The sequence below is a fragment of the Uloborus diversus genome, chromosome 4 (assembly GCF_026930045.1).
Source record: "Uloborus diversus isolate 005 chromosome 4, Udiv.v.3.1, whole genome shotgun sequence".
Taxonomy (NCBI): domain Eukaryota; kingdom Metazoa; phylum Arthropoda; class Arachnida; order Araneae; family Uloboridae; genus Uloborus; species Uloborus diversus.
In genome coordinates, this window is record NC_072734.1 from 88,156,864 (window position 1) to 88,176,936 (window position 20,073).

Consider the following 20,073-nt stretch of genomic DNA (forward strand, 5'->3'; position numbering starts at 1 on the left):
ATCACCCTCCCCCCCCCCCAGGTGCTGCGCACCCCTGCATAAAGTAACAAGTAAGAATCACTCCATTACACTTAACGCATTAATTACTATCAACTGTGGAATTCGTCTTTGCCCTTCTGACTCTGGAGTATTTCCTCAAAACATGAGCGAGAACATTGCATATAATTCAACTCTGTTATGACATGTATGGTGTTCATACCGATGTTTATGACTCTTAAGACTTCGAGATAACTGTATAAAACAACACTTCAAGATAGCTGTATAAAACAAACATTCAACCATCACTAACATACTTTCGAAAAAAGAAGGGGGGGGGGGGGACACGCCTACTTCCAGACCACTCTGTATACTATTTAACCGAAAAAGGAGAAATCGCTACAAACTTCGAGCCAGTAATCGAGATTTTCGCCAATATCAAAAGCAAATTAAATCAAGGACTAATTTATCGAAAGGTAACATATCCATTTTTTCAAAAATGTTCAGGAGGATAAAAAAAGAATTAGGGTAGGAGCAAAATAGTTTTATTACCATTTTTGAGTGCATAATTAAGCACGAAAGCACAGCAAATCATGGCCCAGAGTAAGAAATGTTTGTGTCAAAAAAAAAAAAAACCCAAGGAGATATTGCCGCCTTAATTTTGAATATGTGCCCTTTTGAACGAAAACCTAAATGTTGAGAATTCCAAAAATTTACCAAAAGGCTGATGTTTCACCTTCTCATATTTTCTTATCGAAGTACTTGAACCTAAAATTAGTGGATTAAAATTTGAGGATTTTAGACGTGTGTTCTTTTGAATCTAAAATTCTTCGTACTACAGATCCATTCAGGGTATGTAGCAGGGGCGGATCTAGAGGTGGCCATGGCCCCTCCCAAAGCAAGATTGTAGGAATTTAAAAAAAAAAAGTAAAAAATATTATTAAAAAAATGACAAAATTTAACACATGTGTTTTACTGAAAAAGAAGCATAGGCCTTAATTGGGAGATAAATTATATCCCTATCATCAAAACAAAACTTTTATTTCCAAAAATTTTCTCCATCTTTTACATCATTTCTTGATTCCAACTACAGACACTTGGACGATCTCTAAATGCTGCTGTTCTCAGAGTATACCTATAGTTCACAAGACCAAAGAGAGTCTAAATTTTCGTTTTTATGGCTTTAATTTCGAAACTAGGGGGAGAACCCCATTTTCCCATGCCCTTTCACAAATGCCTTGATATGTAGCAAAAAAAAATTGCATTTTAAGTCTTATTTGGAAAAAATGTCAACGGAAACTAACTTATCCAGCCCTTCTCACTTAACTTGCTTTAAAGCATTACTTAAGTGAAATTTTTGGGACTTCAATTTCAAACGATTTTTGATAGGACACCCTCCCTCCCTACTTTATAACGTGATAATAGCTTTAAAAGGAGGTTTTTGTAAAAGCTCACGAATCTTGCATCCCTTTCTAAAACATGTATAATTATAGTTAAAAATCGAATTTTTAGAGCCTCAAAGGCAAAATATTTCCAGGAAGGAAGGATTCCAAGCAACTTTATACTTCCTTTAATGCAAGCAAACATTACCTAAAGGTGAATTTTTAGGCTGGACAGCTGAAGAGCTAGAAGAGCACCCATCCTCTTCTAACTTCTCAATGTATAATGACTGAATATTTTGGTTTCTAAGCTTTATTTTCAAAAAAGTATTTTGGGGCCAGCGCCCGAAACCTGACCTTTCTCCGTACATCATCAAAAATAGACAAAATGCGTTTTTAATTTTCTAATTTTCAAAAAATGCTCGGAAATTTAAATTTTGAAACATTTTCGAGGGAGATTCCTAAATCTACCCCCTTACCTAATGTCTCGATACCCCAAAAATTGAGCTTTTAAAACTTCATTTTAACAAATTTCTGGGGAGTTCGGAGTTTGTTCAAAAATTTCGGATGACCCCTCCCAAAACAATCGGCTGGATCCGCCACTGGTATGTAGTATCCCCTTTTGTTCAAAATAAAAAGTGTAGAGGATAGATTTGTTACCTGTTGATCAAAAAGTGAAATTTTACCCTTAAATAAAATAGGATTTTCTTCGTTTGAACATCTTGAGAATAAATGATTTGATTAAAGGCATTTGAAAGATTTAGAAAATGACATAAAATGAGTTCCAAAAAATGGATATGCTCTCTTTTGAAAAAAAAAAAAAACTCAATTTTTAGTGATGCTACTTCAATGAATGTATTCAATTATACAACTAATAGTTTTGTTTTATTATTATTGTTTTATGACCGCATAAGTTTTTACTTTTTTATCATTCTTACACCAATTTTATTGTTACATTTGTTTCATAAATGTTATTTGTTGTGCTCGTATGCATTGTTCATAATCCTTTGGCTAGCCTATATTTGTTACTTTTCAGGCGTGTATCGGAAGCAAGGTTAATGGAAGTTTTCCCAGATCTGACCGGAACGACTGCTTTGGAGCTGTTAACATTGGATAGGGCTTCACTGCAAAGTGTCCCGTTAGATCTTTGCGAAAAAGTGCCATTGTTGCGCAGAATGTAAGTACCGAAAGCGCTTATGGTGCTGCCATCTTCCGAACGAATTCAAAACTATTCTTTCAGTTAAATGCAATATTTATACATGGTTTCATATTATTCCGATAGATGGCAGCAAAGAAAGACATTATAACATTTGGAATATTTTGAAATCCTTAAGAGAATATTTTTTTGCAACAAGTTCCTTTTTCTAGTTCAAGTAATAAAATAAATTTTAGATTTGTTTAGCGATATGAGTAACGGGGGGGGGGGGATTGCGACAAATTACTAAAATTGCTCTCATGAAATTATATAAAATCTCAAATATTTTGTAATTATATTAAATTCAACTTTTAAGGGGTACCTAAAGGGGTATTTGGGGACATATACCCCCTTGAAACTCAAAATTTTCCCTTCCTGCCTTCCTTGATCATAGCATAAACAGAACTCGATCAAGCTTAAGTGTTTTCCAGTTTGTGTTAAAATTTGGTGGCCCTTTCGCAAGAGAACCCGACATTTTCAAAATAATTATTTCCAAAACAAAAAAGGAGAAAAAAGACAGAAATTTATTCCATTTTTAAGGCTCCTAAAACAGCTTTGTCCATGCATGTCCATAGACCTGCAGAGCAGTTAATCAGGCCCTGAACAAAGAACTAAACCTGGCCGTTATACCCCTCCGATTTTTTCTTTCTTTTTTTTTTTTTTTCTTCTCACGCTACTGATACTTCAATTTGAACACAAAATTATATTTCCCGCTGGAGAAACAAAAATGGAAGCAGTTGTAGGAATGTGGATTAAAACTACTTGCATTAATAGATATATACGTTGTAAGAGTGAACTGAAGACTTTATATTTAAGAATGAATAAAAATATATAAGATTTATCTTAAAATGAAATGTCGCTAAATTTAAAGAAAAACTTGCTTCAACTCAGATGAGTATGAAAAAAAAAGACAAGGACTGATCTATAGATCTCAGGGTCCTTGGCAAGCCATTTCCGGGGGGGGGGGGGAGCAAGACTTATGGTCGAAAAACTAAGCTCAGGGCCCGATCAAGCCAAACTGGTGCCCAGGTCCTGAGTAGATGTTAGTGCCCCCCCCCCCCCCATGAGAAAATCCGCGCAATTTTAAAGTCAATGTTTCATACAAGAAACCTAATTATTAGAAACTACATTTTAAAGGAACATTAGTACATTTGAAAGGAAATCTGGGATTTGAATACCAAACACTCGATAGTCACTAAACTAATCACAGTTAAAATTGCCTCTTAAGGCGAAAAAGAGTTAAAAAACAATTTAAAACTGCAAAAAAAAAAAAAAAAAAAATCTTACTAATTCTGACATCAAGCTTTAAAAAAGCTTCTTTCTGGCTTTAACAGAGGCAAAGATTTCGATTATTTGATCGACACATATGTTTGATGTCACAGAATTTTCAATGGTCAATAAGGAAAACGCCTGTAAATTATCCTGAGAAACGCAGCTTCTCAAATGATTTTTTATTCTTTTCAAAAATGAAAAGGAATTTTCACTGGAACAGCTGCTGATAGGCAAGGTAAGAAGAAGCTGCAGGGGTGAATCCACATTCGGAAATGTATGTGTAATGTTTCGTGATTTTATCCTTTTAAAACATTCTCCAGGAGAAGGGTTACCTTTTGCAAAAATTTGAAAGTGTGTTAATTCTTCTGGAAAATGTTCATCTATGTCATCCGAGTAATTATTTTGAAATTCCAGAGCTAAGGGACAACGACTTCTTTACGCGAAATGTTTTTAACTTTATGAGGTTTTGAGCTGATTTTTAAAAAAATTTGAGTCTCCTCTCCCTTAAAGTTGAGAAAAAGTAAAATGAGCTTTTTTAAAAAAAAGCAAGTAAGTAAGTGAATTTAGGCTAGGCTATTTTGGTGCCCATAAATTTGTGGTGCCCAGGTCCGCGGATCCGCCGGACCGTGTGTTAATCAGGCCCTGACTAAGCTTCTATCTCAAAAGGAAAAAAGGTTACAAGCCTTTTTAAATCAAGTTCAAAAAATATCATTTCTATTCAAGTTGTTAACCATTTTTTTTTTTTTTTTTCGATTTTAATTCTTTAAACTTTTTTTATTTTTTGTTTCCATGGTTACGCTTTTTAAATCTATCTCTCTCGATTTAATTTCTTAAAAGTATTTTAATGTCTGTCGTCATTGTTTGGGATGGAAATTTTGCATAATTTATTATTATTATTTATTTAAGCCTGATTGTTGAATATACGTCACTTGACACAATTTTTATTTTCAAGCTAGACCGAGCAACGCAGCTAGCTCTTTATAAATCAGTGAAACAACATAACTTCACCGTTTTTGATTTAAATGAAGGGAAAGTGTTTATATTATTTCCTCGGAAACGTTTCAGAGCCGTAACATTATTAGAATCTCAGATGCAGGAATTTTAGTTTACATTGATTGAATAATTGAAAAAAGTCGAAAAACTCTATAAATTCCTGGAAATTCGGTTAATTATGTTAGAATTTCAAACAAATCAGATTTGTGAAGAAAATTGATTTTCCTATCAAGTAATGCATTTTTTTTCCCTACGTTAACTAGGATCGTTTTTACGTTCGTAAACTCGCAAGAGTCTAAACCGTGGATAAAACTTTTTTTTAAATTCAAGTTTTGAAAATCGAGCTTCAAGTTGAAACATCTGACCTTTCAAACAACTTGTGTACCAAGTTTCGCATGGTAAGTGGGATAGTTTCGCTGTTCAGAGCATAAACACACAAAAGGGTATTTATTGCCTTCAGAAGAGTGAAAATTTCAAACTAGTTTTATCTAAGATTTTCAATCAAATACTCCACTATATGACCTGTCAAATTTTCTTTTAGAAAAGCATTCTCGCTGTTTTAAAACATAGTCGAGTTGTTACAATGTAGTACATAAAACTGCATTTAGCTTTTTTTTTTTTTTTTTTAATAATGCAAATAAGCTGTTTGGGTATTTTCTATTTTATTAGTATAAAAATATTCCTTGATGTGTAAATATTCTGTATGTAAAATGGAAAAAAAGTCTCCTTTTTTATCTTCAACATTGTTACGTTGAATCTCTGTTGAATTTTTTCACAAAATTATAACTTTAATTTCACTTTCTTTTGATCTTCCATTTTTAACACTATTACGTATTAAAAAATTTAATTTTCAAAACCTTAAATTCAAATTAGAAGTATCTAAAACTATCGAAATGTTATAAATTCAACAGTTGTATGCACATTGGAGTGTGTTCTTCATTTGTATTTCATACATTTCTTCTTAATGACTATAAAATAATTACTTAATTACTTATTTATACTGTTTTAAACATTTTTCGAATAGTTTTTTTAAGGGGTACAACAGTTACTTACATTATTAGTGGTGTTCTCACATATGTCTACAAACTATCGAAATTATTTATTTCTCTTGCGTTTGCTTTCAGAGTTTTGAGATCCAATAAGATAGACAGGCTACCAGATCTTCAAGGTTGCAAAGAGCTTCGCCAAATGTAAGCAGCTGCAAATTTCTTTCATTTTAAAATTTTCGTTTCAGTCTACTGATGAAACTCGATTCACTTTTTCAGTGCCCAATTTCCTGCTTTGCATCCGTTTAAAATTTAAATCAGTTTATCTTTTTCTCCAAAGTTTTTTTTTCACTGACTGATGTCCTCCAGATCATGATTCACTTGCTCAATCTGCCAATTCCAGATTCATATTTATTTAAAATTTAAACAAATTTTTATCGTTTTCTCCGAAGTTTTTTTATTGACTGGTGCACTTTTAAGAGACCGATTCACTTGAACAATCTGACATTTCCTGCTTCTCATAGGTTTGAAATTTAAATCAGTTTATTTTTTCCCTTAAAGTTAACTTCGGCGAATGGTTGACGTAGATTAAAATTGCAATCAGTTATTTTATCATTTTCTCAAAACTTTATTTTATTGACAGATGCACTTTCAAGGGATCACGATTTGCTTGCTCAGTCTGTGATTTCCTGCTTTGCATTGATTTAAAATTTAATTCAATTTTTTATCTTTTTCTCAAAAGTTTACTTCCGTGACTGATGCCTTTTTAAGAGATCATGATTCACTTGCTCACTCTGCCATTTCCCGCTAGCATTGATTTTACCTCCCTTTTCAGTGATTTAAGCTATAATGAAATTTCTTCTTTGGATGGCTCTCCTTTCCTTCAACAAGCAAAACTCATCGATTTATATCTAAGCTACAACTTTATCCAAGAGATTCCCGAAGACGCCTTCTGTGGATTAAGCAATCTGCAAGTATTGTGAGTAATTTTTCAAACTTTCTTTTTTTATTGACAGTAAGGTAAACACACCAGTAGTGGCCAGCGCTTAATAGTGCTTCAGTAGTGGCCGGTTCGGTAGTCACGGTTTATATTTGAAAAAATAGGATTCCAGGTTTCCCAATGAATATAATGTTTGACCACGAATTGTATGGAAAGACAAACATCCGTTTTACAACCGGAAATGGACGACTCTATTATTTTTTAGTGATGTCAGCTTTTGCAGAAGCAGAGTCTCTTTCAAATGAGCGGAATACGCGTATCAAATTTTTAATTTCCCCCTTATTCACATAGATTCGTCTTATCTGGACGTTTGAAAATTCCATGCAATCCGTTAAACGTGCAGGAGGTTGCACGTTTGATGCACTTTTTAATTCATTGGGAGATCTGGAATCCTATTTTTTTTTTCAAATATAAACCTTGAACTGGCCACTACTGAAGCACTATTAAGCACTGGCCACTTCAGGTGTGTTTACATTACATTTTTGGAAAATGCTAAATCAATAATTTATTGGTTATATAATGTGGTAACGCATGTCATTAATGTGTTTCTTAAATGCATACAATGATTAGTTCGTTTCATTTTAGGGACTTAATGCACAATGAAATTGAATATATCCACGAAAATTCCTTCTTGAATCTAACCAACCTCAGAGATCTGTAAGTAAAATGTGCAATATCTGTAAATATGTGTATATATCCTTTCATTGTCGAAACACTGCTTAACTGATACAACGCAAAAAAAAAAATGACTTTTCATAAAATATTTAATGCGCAAATTGCAGTAAAACAACTCGGTAGTTTGTCCAATGGGATAATACCGAGGCCACCTTCACCACCGGATCCCAACCACAACTCACACAGCATCCCCTTTCCAAGTACGGGATTTATATATGCTGGACCCTGTAGGTGACTCAAACATTTATTTAAACCAGATTAACTCTAATCAATGTAAGCAAAGGGTGAAAATGTGAAAAAGGATATGAATTCATTTAAAGCTTTCATTTTTTGGATCTGTCCCGTGATTTTTTTTTTCAATAATATTATCTTAAAACCGCAGCATTTTGTTTCCAAATTTCATTCTACCGAAAGTATTTCATTTGATTTTTAAAACTTTCCTCATACTTTTGGGCATAAGATGCTCTCTTGTACCTAATGCTCTCCTATCGTAAATTCCCTTGTGGTATAGTTTCGTTTAATGATAATTTGTTAACATGACTTATTTCCTACGCATTTTGTACTTTAATAATTTGTCTTTTATTGCACCACACCCAAAGGTGCGTCCATGAATTTTCTGTTGAGGCTAAAAAAAATTATGAACGGTTTGGTACGGAATATGAATTGAATGTTGAGCAATTATTTCTTATACTTTCTATTCGTTCAGCTATGGTTTAAAGATGGATGAACGCATTGCTACTGCTCTTAATTTTTTTGCCGAAGACTTATGTTCTAAAAAAAATCATTAGTTACTAGGTTTGATCGCCCACACCAGTCGTATTCAACCTTTTTTCTGCCTCCAGTCTCAGGGTTCATTCTTAAAACATGTTTCATTTATTATTCTGACAGATACATACCCTCTTCCTTACTACTTCAATTACTTTTTAACAAAAAAAAATTATATTAATTGAATTTATAAAAACTTGTGCACTAAGTAGTAACTACTTTTTAGGAATTCATTACTTATAAGGAGAGAAAAATATTCAGTCTGTTACCTGTGGTAACAGAGCGGACATTTTTCTTTCTTTTTATTAAGCACTCCTTGAAATTTAGTAAGTTTTCTTACCTCGTAGAAAATGTAAAATTTTTAATAAAGCTATACTGTCAGTATGTCAATACATGTGCCTGTTTGTATGTGTATGTTTCTGTGTGTCTGTAACTCTCTTTCCCCAGGACTGGCACTGTCTTTCAGGTCAAGACTAGCACCGCTGGATAAAGGACATCCAGTGGAAGCGATTCCGTCCTGTCTCACCTCTCTGAACCTGAAGGGGTCCGGACTGAGCATGTCCTGTTCTTCGCCGTTGGCAGCATTGAGTCACCGCAGGTGGCGAGTGGGAGTTGGCAAGCAAACGAACAGAGTTTAACTAATAAAAAAAGATTTTACTAAAAAACCAATTAGAAGTTCCAGAAAGTTCGATATATTCAACCCGTGCTCTTCTGTCCAGGGTCAACCGTTTATGTTCGTTTTTACTCACCCTGGAAACTGAAAGTAGTTCCAAAATCGATCGCTTCGCGATTCAAGTTTGCTGCATGATCATAAGTTATCCTATCTTAAGAAATGTCTAATGTTTAATAATAAATTCAAAGATTCACCTTTTCTCTCTCTCTCTCTCTCTCTCATTTTACAGAAACTTAGGCGAAAACAAATTCCCCTATCTGCCATCAGAAGGCCTGCAGAATTTGCGTCAGCTGAAAACATTCAACAACAGAAACTTGCGAGAATTCCCATCTCCAGAGAATTTCCCTCAGGTCCATACCTTAGCATTGTCTTACGCTTATCACTGTTGCGTCTTCCGTCCCTTAGCAAGACGATTGCCTCTGCCCGCTACCTTGAAAGAGACTGTGGTCTGGCTGACGAGGGAAGATGTCGACATGAACGTCTGGAGCACAAATATCACAGACGTATGGCCAGGATACGGTAAGATTATTAAAGGATTGACTGTATCTACTAATTCAGGCAACGGTATACTTATCAATTGAAATCATGTGCGTGAATTGAAAAATCAGCAGTTAACTATCAAAAGTTGGAAAATCATCATGGATTTTCAAATAAAAAATAAGAACAAACAGAATAAATAAAAAGTCGATTCTGTACAGGTCACTAATCATAACTAAGTAAAATATTACTTGCTGAGGTTTTAAAAAAAATAATATTTACTGATTTATTTAAATTTATATGTTCCATATTATGGATCTATTACAGAGTGACCAGTAATTAACGCGTTAAAAAGAAATGTCAATTTCTCAAAACTATTCCGTGTATGAAGTCTAAACTTGGCGGTTTAGAGTCAGCGCTTCGGCGGATTTTTTTTTTTTTTTTTTTTTTTTTTTTTTTTTTTTTTTTTTTTTTTTTTTTTTTTTGCGCAGTCTCATTAGTTTGGCTTTTGTTGTTTATTTTTCAATGAAAATGTCGAGACTTAGCGTTTCTGAGAGTATTTTCATGGTTCGAACGTATTATTCGAACAGCAACAGCCCAATTGTGACTCAAAGAAAGTTTGACTGAGTATAAGCTTAAGACAACCAACAGCCTGTCACTTCTGAACGATGCGTGATAATGTTAAGAAATCAGTTCATTTCAGCAATTTAATGGGAGCCGGATCTCGAAAACACGTGGTCACTACCTCATCGTTCCAATGAAGCGTTTGATCTGCTTGAAAATCATTTTAATGGGCGGATTTTGACTTTTGGTACCAAAATCGAAAAATGTGGGAATTGATTGGGCACTTTATTCTCCTGAAATGAACCCCTGAGATTCATTTCTGTGGGGTTACGTCCAATACAAAGTTTACGCTGAAAACACAAGAGCGTCGAAAACCAGGAAACTGCTATTCAGACAGTTATTGAAAGCATTGAAACTTCGACCCTTCAGCGAGTGATACAGAAATTCGCTATTCGGTTCGCACCATGTTATAGTTCGAGTTGGAAGACACATCGAACACGTACTAAACTAATTCCCATGTACTGTACTTTGTTTTAGATTTTAAATAGAGTGTTTTGAATGAATAGTTCAAGATAAATTAATTTTTAGCATCAGGGCGTTAATTACTGGTCACCCTGTATAAATAGATACATAACTCTGTATAGTAGCAGCCACAGGTCGCCATTGAATGCGCGAATCTTTAATTAAGCAGGCAAAAGCGAAGCCTACCCAGGATGATACTGCAACCACTGATCTCCAGTGAATGCAAAGCTCATTGCATCCTCGTCAAAAGTCGTTTGCGCGCATTTGCTTTTCGGACGCTTGCCCGTCTAATCAGTTGCCCATGGAACCGGTTTCTCGTTGTGTATCTAGTTAATATTGAATTTATGGTCCATATCTTCCAGATGGCAAGTGTAAACTATTGAAGTTGCCATTACGGAAAAATACAGAACATTCAAATTCGGAACACTCGATACACTGATTCTAATTTACATATTGGTAATACAAATTGAATCAATCTCTAAATTTAATAAAGTTTTAAATAATTGAAGCATTTTTGCATAAATTAAAAAGCACGAACTTTTTTCCCCTTACATTAATTTTCACATTTTGTTTAGAAAATTTCTCGTCGAAATTTGAAGAGTTCGCAAGTCAACTGTGGAAATCATTTGGAAGAGATTACACAATTCCTGAAAATTTGGCTCAGTTTGCGGAAGAATACTTCAGAGATTATAAAGTGAGTCAAGGACCCGATAGTTCTGGACATGACAAGCAACCAGTTCAGTGCCTGCCAGAACCAGGTAATTAGTATTCCATTTTGTTTTCATAGATTGGTGGGGTTTTTTCGCCGTTTTCGTTGTGGTAACATAACTTTTATACACTGCTCGACATTGAAAATGCAGCACCAAGAAGGGGTGGTTAGAAAGTGATGACATTTGGAAAAAAGACAGAGACAGCAAGGAATAATAAATGATCTTAGTTTCAAAATGATAGGCAGACGAGAACGACGTTGGCTCAGTAGGATGTAGGCTCACCGCGGACAGCGATACACGAAGAAACACGTATAGGCATAAAGTCAATAAGAGTGCAGATGGCATCCAGAGGGATGGCTCTCTATTCCCTTTCAACCATTTACCACAGTTCGTCTTCTGAACGAGGCAGGGACAGAGTCTTCAAAAGTCTTCAAACGGCGTCCAATCACATACTACACATGTTCGATTGGCGACAGGTCAGGAAAGTATGGTGGTCAGGGAAGCATCTGTGTGCCTTGGAGAGCATGTTGGCAGATCCGAGCACTATGTGGTCGGGCGTTATCCTGCTGAAAAATTGCATTAGGTAGCGCTTGAAGGTAAGGGATTGCCGCCGGCCGCAGCACATTATCCATGTATCGTTGGGCCATCATAGTGCCCTGAATACGAACTAGAGGTGATATGGAATTGTACGCAATTGCGTCCCAAACCATTATGTCACGTTGTCGTGCGGTGGGACTTTCCATAGTTACTGCCGGATTAGATCTGTCTCCACGTCGACGCCACACACGTATACGGCGACTATCACTGGATAAACAGAAGCGGGATTCATCTGAGAGCACGACATTTCGGCATTCTGTCATCCACGTCGCTCTAGTCCGGCACCACACTAAACGCAGGGCCGCGCCGTCCCTATGTGCAAGGTCGTGCGGCGCACGATAGCGCCAGAGTCAAAAAGGCGCCGAGCTCTACCAATCAAAAATGATCCAAATGGGGGGAAAAATCTCCAACCAAAAAAAATAAAATTGAACTTTTCATCATATTCATAAAGGAACCTGTTATACTGCTCATAAAACAAACAATTCTCCTTGCTGCCTATCTATAAGGAAAAAGAAATGCCTTGTTGTGTCTGAATATGCTATTCAAAGCAAAATCTTTTACACTGCAAACACATGATGCTAATTAATTCATATATTAGCATTTTTCTTCATATGTGGAGTCATGAATGTTATTTCGTTATGTGTAAAATTTCACAAGATTGAGCATACGAAGCAGCGCAAGAAATTTGCTATTTCCCATTTTGGTTTTTGCGGTGAATATGTTATAGAATTATAATTCGTGCAATATGTCTTTTTGTGATTTTATACTACTATTCGTGGTAATTCCACTGCATCATGTTATCATCCATCAAAAAATACGGTAAGCAGATTTGCATATTATTTACTTATGCGTAATATGAATATATCGCAGAGAGTGATTTAGATTAACTTTTTAGTTCCGAAAAGTAACGACTTGATTATAATTACTCAATTGCTCCACCCCCTTTTTCTTCAACTATTTTTGTATTAAATTAAAGAAAGAGCTTTGGACAATGTGTTTGTTTTAGATATTAAATTCAATGCCTTTTTAACGATTTCGTAAGCTATAAGCATTCGTTTTAACGGCAAGGTTCAGTTTCATTTTTTAAGGTGGAATAGAAATATAATCAGTACCCTCCAATTCCATGGCGCAACCAGAGGAGGGGGGAGGTAGGCGTCCAGAGGACACCTCTTTGTTTGCACCGCCCTATGCCCTCTCCCCTCCAGAATGCTTAGTTGAATATTTTTCAAAAATATTTACTACTGAAGCGGGAAAAACGCGTCTAACAAAGTGATTTTAATAAGGAAAAACTAATGACGTTGGGGTACAACTTTAATTTCTACTAATTGGTCGGCTTCTCCCCCTTTGTCCTATCTCTTTTCTTTTTTCTAGTTTGCCATAAAATGAGAAAATTTTCAAAATGCTACCTCTGCCGAATCTCCCCCCCCCCCCGCCAAATGCATTACAGAGCATCTCAAATTTCGTTACAAGATCTTCTATTTTGCAAACTTTCGCGAAAGCTGCCGAATAAAAAACAACATCTCTTGAAACTCCATTCAAAAATCACCGAAAATTGCGTTTTTAGAGTTTTAGTTTCGAAAGATTGCCGGTTCTAATGTTACCAATATTGTTTTACAATCACGTTTTTAAGACTTCAGTTTCGGAAAATATTCGGGCAAGGGCCTCCGAGCATCCTTCCTTAAATATCATCAAAAATTAGGTTTTTCAAACATTACTTGCAAAAAATTTATGTTAGAATAGCCTCTGAACCACTTCTAATATCATAGAATACTGCTCAAGTTTTTAGGACTTTAATTTTGGAGAGAAAAAAATCAGGGGGAGCTCCGGAATTCTCTTTTTGTAAAAATCTTCAAAGTTCTCTACAATTGAACTTATTGGAAGTTCAATTTCGAAAGATTGGATTGGAGAAAAAGAATTGATTTCTATCTGTTTTTCAAAAGAAAAAAAAAACGATCGGGTTGAATCCCAGAGCCCCATTCCTTTTTCTAACGTCAATAAATATGGCCGATACAATAACGTTTTAAGGCTTCAACTTCTATAAATTTCCGCAGAGCGCCTTGTACCTTTTTTCCCCCATAACACTACCAAAGACCGTCTAAAATTGCGTTTTTCAAACTACAAATTTCAAAAATTTTCCGGGGAGAACACACGGAACCCCTCTTACTAAAAAATTCTTTTTTCTTCAATTTGTGCACCCTTAAAACTATTTTCTAGTTGCGCCACTGCTCCTGTTGTCATGTTTTGACAGGCATAAAAGTTTTTTATTATTATTATTCATCAATTAGAAATTAGATAGATATTCAAAGTGACTTTAACTTAGATATTAAAATATTTTCTTCTTCCAAAGCGCATTATTATATCAGAGGAGCTGCTGAATTCAGAATAATTTCGAGATATGAAGTAAAAACGTACACCATATTGCGAAATTAAATATTAACACACTATTTTTTGTGTAAGTTAAGTGCCAAACGTATTTTCTTTCATTTTATATTTGTCTACAAAACCTCCCTCCGGGTGTTAACTATATTTTCCTCGAACGCCAGAGCATAAAGGCGCTCAAAAGACATTTGCACGACGGCGCCGATCAGGCTTGGCGCGGCCCTGACTAAACGTTGCTGTTTATGTTGTGGGGTCAATGGCAATCTTCTTGGTGGACGCCGTGATTGCAGACCAGATGCGAACAAACGACGGGAAATGGTTCTGGTTGACACGGGAACATTCAGGGTATCTTGCACCTGCTGCAAAATCGAGGAACAAGTGACTTGTGGGTCTGCTACAGCTTGTCGGTGTATGCGTCGATCCACGCGTTCTGACGTCATTCTGGCTGCCCCTTCACCCCTCAATCTTACCACATTTCGTTGTTCCATCCATCTTCGGCACAGCCGATGCATTGTGCTCGCATCCATGTGGGTATCAGCTGCGATTTGACGTACGGACTAACCTCCCTTTCTTAGTCCGATCACCATACCCCTCATAAAATCGTTGATCTGCTGGAAGTGTCTTCGTTGACGACGGCCTGGCATTCTTTCGTGTTACACGTATCCTCCAAGACAAAAACAAAATTTCTTCGATAATTCTCCAGTCAGAAATAACGACACAAATATTGCCCATTCTGCAAGTTCCTTCCCTTATATCTTACCTCACGTGCGTCGGTGAGCTGCGCATTTCACATCATTTACATAACTCAGTGATGTACGTCTACTCTAAAATTTGCATAAATTTCTGAACACACCTTATTTGGTGTTGCATTTTCAATTTCGAGCAGTGTATTTATCACTCTAAAAAGCGACTCAGTGAAAGGAAATTTATTTTAAGTGTAAGCTGGAGCTCTTTACCTCGCTTTTAGCTGTCAACAAATATTTAGTTATCAGTTTCAATTTTCTTCATCTGCCAAAATATTTTACTCTGTAGTATTGTACAGGCAACATTGTAACGGCTCTGCAGATTTTATCTACCAGCATTACAAAGTTGCCAGGTTAGATTTGCCCCAACTGTGGTATAAATTTTGTATCAAAGTTTGCAATCGATAGGTAAAAGTTTGCTTCTTGAGAAAACGTCATAAAAGTGTTAAATATTTAAAATTGAAGCTTCTAAAAAAAGGGTTTTTTTTTTTTTTTTTTGAATTTGCAGAGTGTGATGATTGTGTATCAGATTTTGTAATTTACCGTGTTTACAGATATCATTCTAATGCGTACTCAGTATAATACCATGACTGAATTTTTTGTATGATATTATGAAAAAAAGAGCTCGCCTTTCAGTAAAGCGACCTAATTCTCGATTAATACATCAAATTCGCCCCATAAATAACAGTTTACTTTAAGTTAACTTAAGTTACTAAACTAATTTTATTAATTTAATTATTATTAGTTTAGTAACTTAAGTTTAACTAGTTTACTTAAATTACTAAACTAATAATTTATTTACAACTTTTGAAGTGTGTAACATTAGGTTCAGAGGTTAAAAACAGTCTCCAGTTCACTTTGTCGTATAACAACATATGCATAAACTTTTAATTAATCAGTTATGAAAAGAATAAATAGCTTTTTAAACTATTTTTGTTTGCTCTAACAATCATGGATGAAAATGAACAATTTTCTTCTGTGAGTTACATAGCTATACTCTATTTCCCGAGAAGTGATAGCGGTGGTAAACAAAGCAATGTCCCACTTCACGATATCCCTCTGCTTGCCGTTGAGAAAGTTGGCAACAGAGTTACCTTGCATAACACTTTTTGTAGGCATAAAGCTTTGCAATATCTTTCAAAATTGTATTAAAAATTAATATTTTAGTAAAAGAAACTGATGTCGACTGAAATTAAAAACAGAGAAGCTTTCTTTTTAAGTGAATTTAATGTATAGGAAGATTTAGCTGAAGCGCAGTTAAATGTTTAAAAACCTCAACCTATTAATTTTCGCTTAATAGGAATAAAATCGCCTGTTGAATGAGGAAACCGTAAATATGGCAGCGCTTCCCATGAAATAGCAACCCTGAATGTTTACTTCTGCTCTTACTTCTGGTGAAACAAGATGTACACTTATAACGTGCTTACTTTAGAAATATATTTTCTTCATTGCAGGACCTTTCATGCCCTGCGAAGACCTCTTTGGGTGGTGGAGTCTTCGGTGTGGAGTATGGGTGGTGTTTCTCCTTGCTATGCTTGGTAACGGAGTGGTTGTGGTGGTGCTTTTATTTGGACGCAGCAAAGTCGATGTACCCAGATTCCTAGTTTGCAATCTAGCCATGGCCGATTTCTTTATGGGGATCTACCTTGGGATTTTGGCTGTCGTGGATGCTTCTACTCTTGGAGAATTCAGGGTATCCCATTTTGCATTTAATAGTCAAAATATTTTTCAAAAATCAGACTACTAGGTTTCTGATTTATCATTAATTTTTTGCGTATTTTTGAATTCTACTATAGTTACAACCTTGAAGCCAAATAAAGTTTTTAAAAAAGTTATTTTTCTCAGAATTTGAGTTTTTTTTTATAAAAACATTCATTCAAAATATAGCACGAAGTCAAAATCAAAAACATAGCAATTTAAAGTTATTGTTGAAACCTGATTTTGAAGAAACAAGACTATTTCGAGGCTAACGAGTAAACTCTTTCGTTACTCCTAAGGAAATTTGCCAACCACTAAAAGAACTACAAAATATGTTTTCTGTTGTAATTTATATGAGAGTGTATAAGTAATGCATGCAAAACAGCACTAAAATACTTTATGCTATAAAATTATCTAACAACGTCATCAGTTTATTAAAAGATATGAATGTATGTATTTAAGGTTTTTAGTCTTACTGTACTAAGCATTTTAATTTTTGATAGAGGGTTGTATGTGTTTTTGTGTCAACCAGATTCTGATAAGTACACTCTTAAAAATTAAAATAACTATAAATTCAAATGTATTTCACAAAATAATGTTAATTATAAAGATAGAGTAGTTATTGATAAAAGAAAAAAAGGATGTAAAAGCAAATTTTCGGGAAACCTAAAACTGAAGTAAACTTTAAACCCAACTGCGCGCAGCACGATGTAGTTGAATCAGCAACCTATAATTAAATAAGGTAGTATCCTAGTTAGTTAGTAAGAAAACTTTCCAAGAATGTAAGGAAGAAATACCCATGAAATTAATAAATAAGGAAAAAGAAAATTCAAATTCATTTCTTGTTATAAAATCTTTATCTTTAGCACATTTTATTCTGTAATCAAAAATTTGAACATCGATCATATTGATTCAGATAAGAAATATACAAAACGAAATCGGCAAATTTTCTCATAACACAAAGTCTTAGCTGGAACAGAAGCACTTTTAAACACCGAAAGTTAGAAATATGTTCCTGTATTTTTTAATTAAAACTTAGCTATAAAGAGCATTTTTAAAATCATGAAAAAAACCTTTGCTTTCCAACTTTTTTTACAAAATATTAATTTTTTTCTTACTCTTAGGTTTACGCTATTCAGTGGCAAATGTCAGCTGGCTGCCAAATTGCAGGATTTCTTGGAGTATTGAGCAGCGAGTTAAGTGTTTATACTCTTGCTGTCATTACCTTGGAGCGAAATTATGCAATCACCCACGCCATGCATCTAAACAAAAGACTGTCTTTGAAACATGCGAGTTACATTATGGGCGCAGGCTGGACCTTCGCCTTGCTGATGGCCTTGTTACCTCTCCTCGGCATCAGTGATTACCGCAAGTTTGCTGTGTGTCTGCCATTCGAAACGGAAGACCCGTGGTCGATGTCGTACGTCGTGTTCCTCATTCTGGTCAATGGTGTGGCTTTTCTCACCTTAATGGGTTGTTACCTCAAGATGTACTGGGTAATACGTGGTTCACAGGCATGGAACTCGAATGATTCAAGAATTGCTAAGCGGATGGCTCTTCTGGTCATTACAGATTTCATATGCTGGGCACCAATTGCCTTCTTTTCCCTAACTGCCGTCTTTGGTGTAGATTTAATATCTTTGGAAGAGGCTAAAGTCTTCACTATATTTGTCTTGCCGCTGAACAGTTGCGCAAATCCTTTCCTCTACGCAATTTTCACCAAACAGTTCAAAAAAGACTGTGTCCTCATTTGTAAACGAATAGAAGAGTCTAGAGTAACGCGTGGTATAGGACGTTGCAGACACAGCTCTAATTTCTCAAACCGGCATACTCCTGCCAATACCAACTCAGCTGGCGAGAGAAAAAGTGGTGGCTTGACTGTCCCTGAGGGCCAGCCAGTGTGCCAATGTGGTGCTCACCTGAGGGCCGTAGATCTGAAGTACACCACTGGAACTTCAGTACAGATGTCTGAAGCTCGGTGGAAGAGTCTTGCACGTAGGTACTTGAGGTTCCAGTTCGGTCGTCGCCAGCCTATGCTGCCAAACGAGTACGCTGCTGCTTCAGGGCCCCAGCGCAGGATGCCTCCCTCCCAAAAGCGAGCCTCCAGCATTTCTAGCGATAACTATTCTTCTCGATCTGATAGCTGGAGGCAAGGAAATCTACCTCTGAGACTTTTAGAACGTGGAACTAGAAGAAACTCTTGGACTGGAAGTACGCAGAAGTCCTCGCAAGATTCCAGTAACAGTTGCAGTCGACAAGATTCATCTACTTCAACTTTCAGGTAAGTCAACTTGTTCTAAATCCCCTCTTCGTTTATTGGATAATTTCATCAATAAACGAAGCTTTTCATGTAAACTTTTCATGTGATCAATCATTCAATTAAACTATGTATATATAATTGAACGATTGACGCATATAGATAGCACGTATAGCATTGTGCTTCCTACAGCATTTCAAATAATTTATTGAACTATTAAGTACATAGCTATACACTGCTCTTTGGAACTATGCCGTTATTGTTTCCTGTACCAGTTGAAATCTTTAATATAGACGTATGGCTACATCTTACATTACACTTGAACAAACATAAAACCCCTTCAAGATTCCTTCATGTATCGCTAAAGAATCATAGATGTAAGATTTTATTTAAGATAAGATTTTTTACAAAAACACACATACATAACAAACAGTAAGCAAAATAAAAATAAAATAAAGTCAAGATAAAACATACAACGTGAATTATAACACATTAATTACAGACGTCAATAACAAAATATCAAGAAATTCTTGATTATAGTTCAACATGAGTTAGTAGTAAATTCATCACTAAAGAGCGCCAAAGGCACTGTCCGCAGTGTTATTTAATCGGTTTAATTTGAAGTACAAACTCAAATATGTATTAAACAACAAATCAATTTTACACAAGCAATAAATATTTCACACAGAACAATAATTCGACTGTTTGGCTCCAGAAAAAAAAACACAATAACTCGCATTGAAAAAATATCAATACGTAAAACTTCGTTACATCTAATATCATTAAATAATGTGTATTAAGGGTATCCTATTTTTAAAACAATGAAAAGTAATAGCATTTTTTCCGGTTAACTTCTTACATGGTTTCAAATATTGTCACTAGGACTGGGCGATATCAGAATTTTAATAATTTCAATATTTTGTTTAAATCTTTCAATTTGAGCAGTCTCAATAATTTGAATGTACTTTGAACTATATTTCGTATTGATATCTTAAATAGTTTGTTTTTAGTCACTTAATAGCTTTTGCTTTAAGACTTTTTACTTTTTAGTTGAGTAAGATTAAGTAAAATACTAATAATAAATCTTTAAAGAATGCAGCTATAAATGCACTGCAATTTGATATGTAACTTAAATATTTTCGGGGGGGGGGGAATTATTTCCTTATTCAGTTTTTATTTATTTATTTATTTATTTTTAATTTATTTATTTAT

General features: G+C 35.1%; 1 protein-coding gene across 1 annotated transcript in view; it reads left to right on the plus strand.

The window, feature by feature from the left end:
• LOC129220694 (leucine-rich repeat-containing G-protein coupled receptor 5-like) overlaps window positions 1-20,073 on the plus strand; it is an 89,024-nt gene that overhangs the window by 53,743 nt on the left and 15,208 nt on the right. The window contains exons 10-17 of the mRNA XM_054855124.1: window positions 2,392-2,532; window positions 5,940-6,005; window positions 6,637-6,780; window positions 7,387-7,458; window positions 9,144-9,433; window positions 11,053-11,235; window positions 16,361-16,599; window positions 17,729-18,885. Coding sequence (XP_054711099.1) covers window positions 2,392-2,532; window positions 5,940-6,005; window positions 6,637-6,780; window positions 7,387-7,458; window positions 9,144-9,433; window positions 11,053-11,235; window positions 16,361-16,599; window positions 17,729-18,885 — 2,292 coding nt within the window. The remainder of the gene's footprint in view (window positions 1-2,391; window positions 2,533-5,939; window positions 6,006-6,636; window positions 6,781-7,386; window positions 7,459-9,143; window positions 9,434-11,052; window positions 11,236-16,360; window positions 16,600-17,728; window positions 18,886-20,073) is intronic.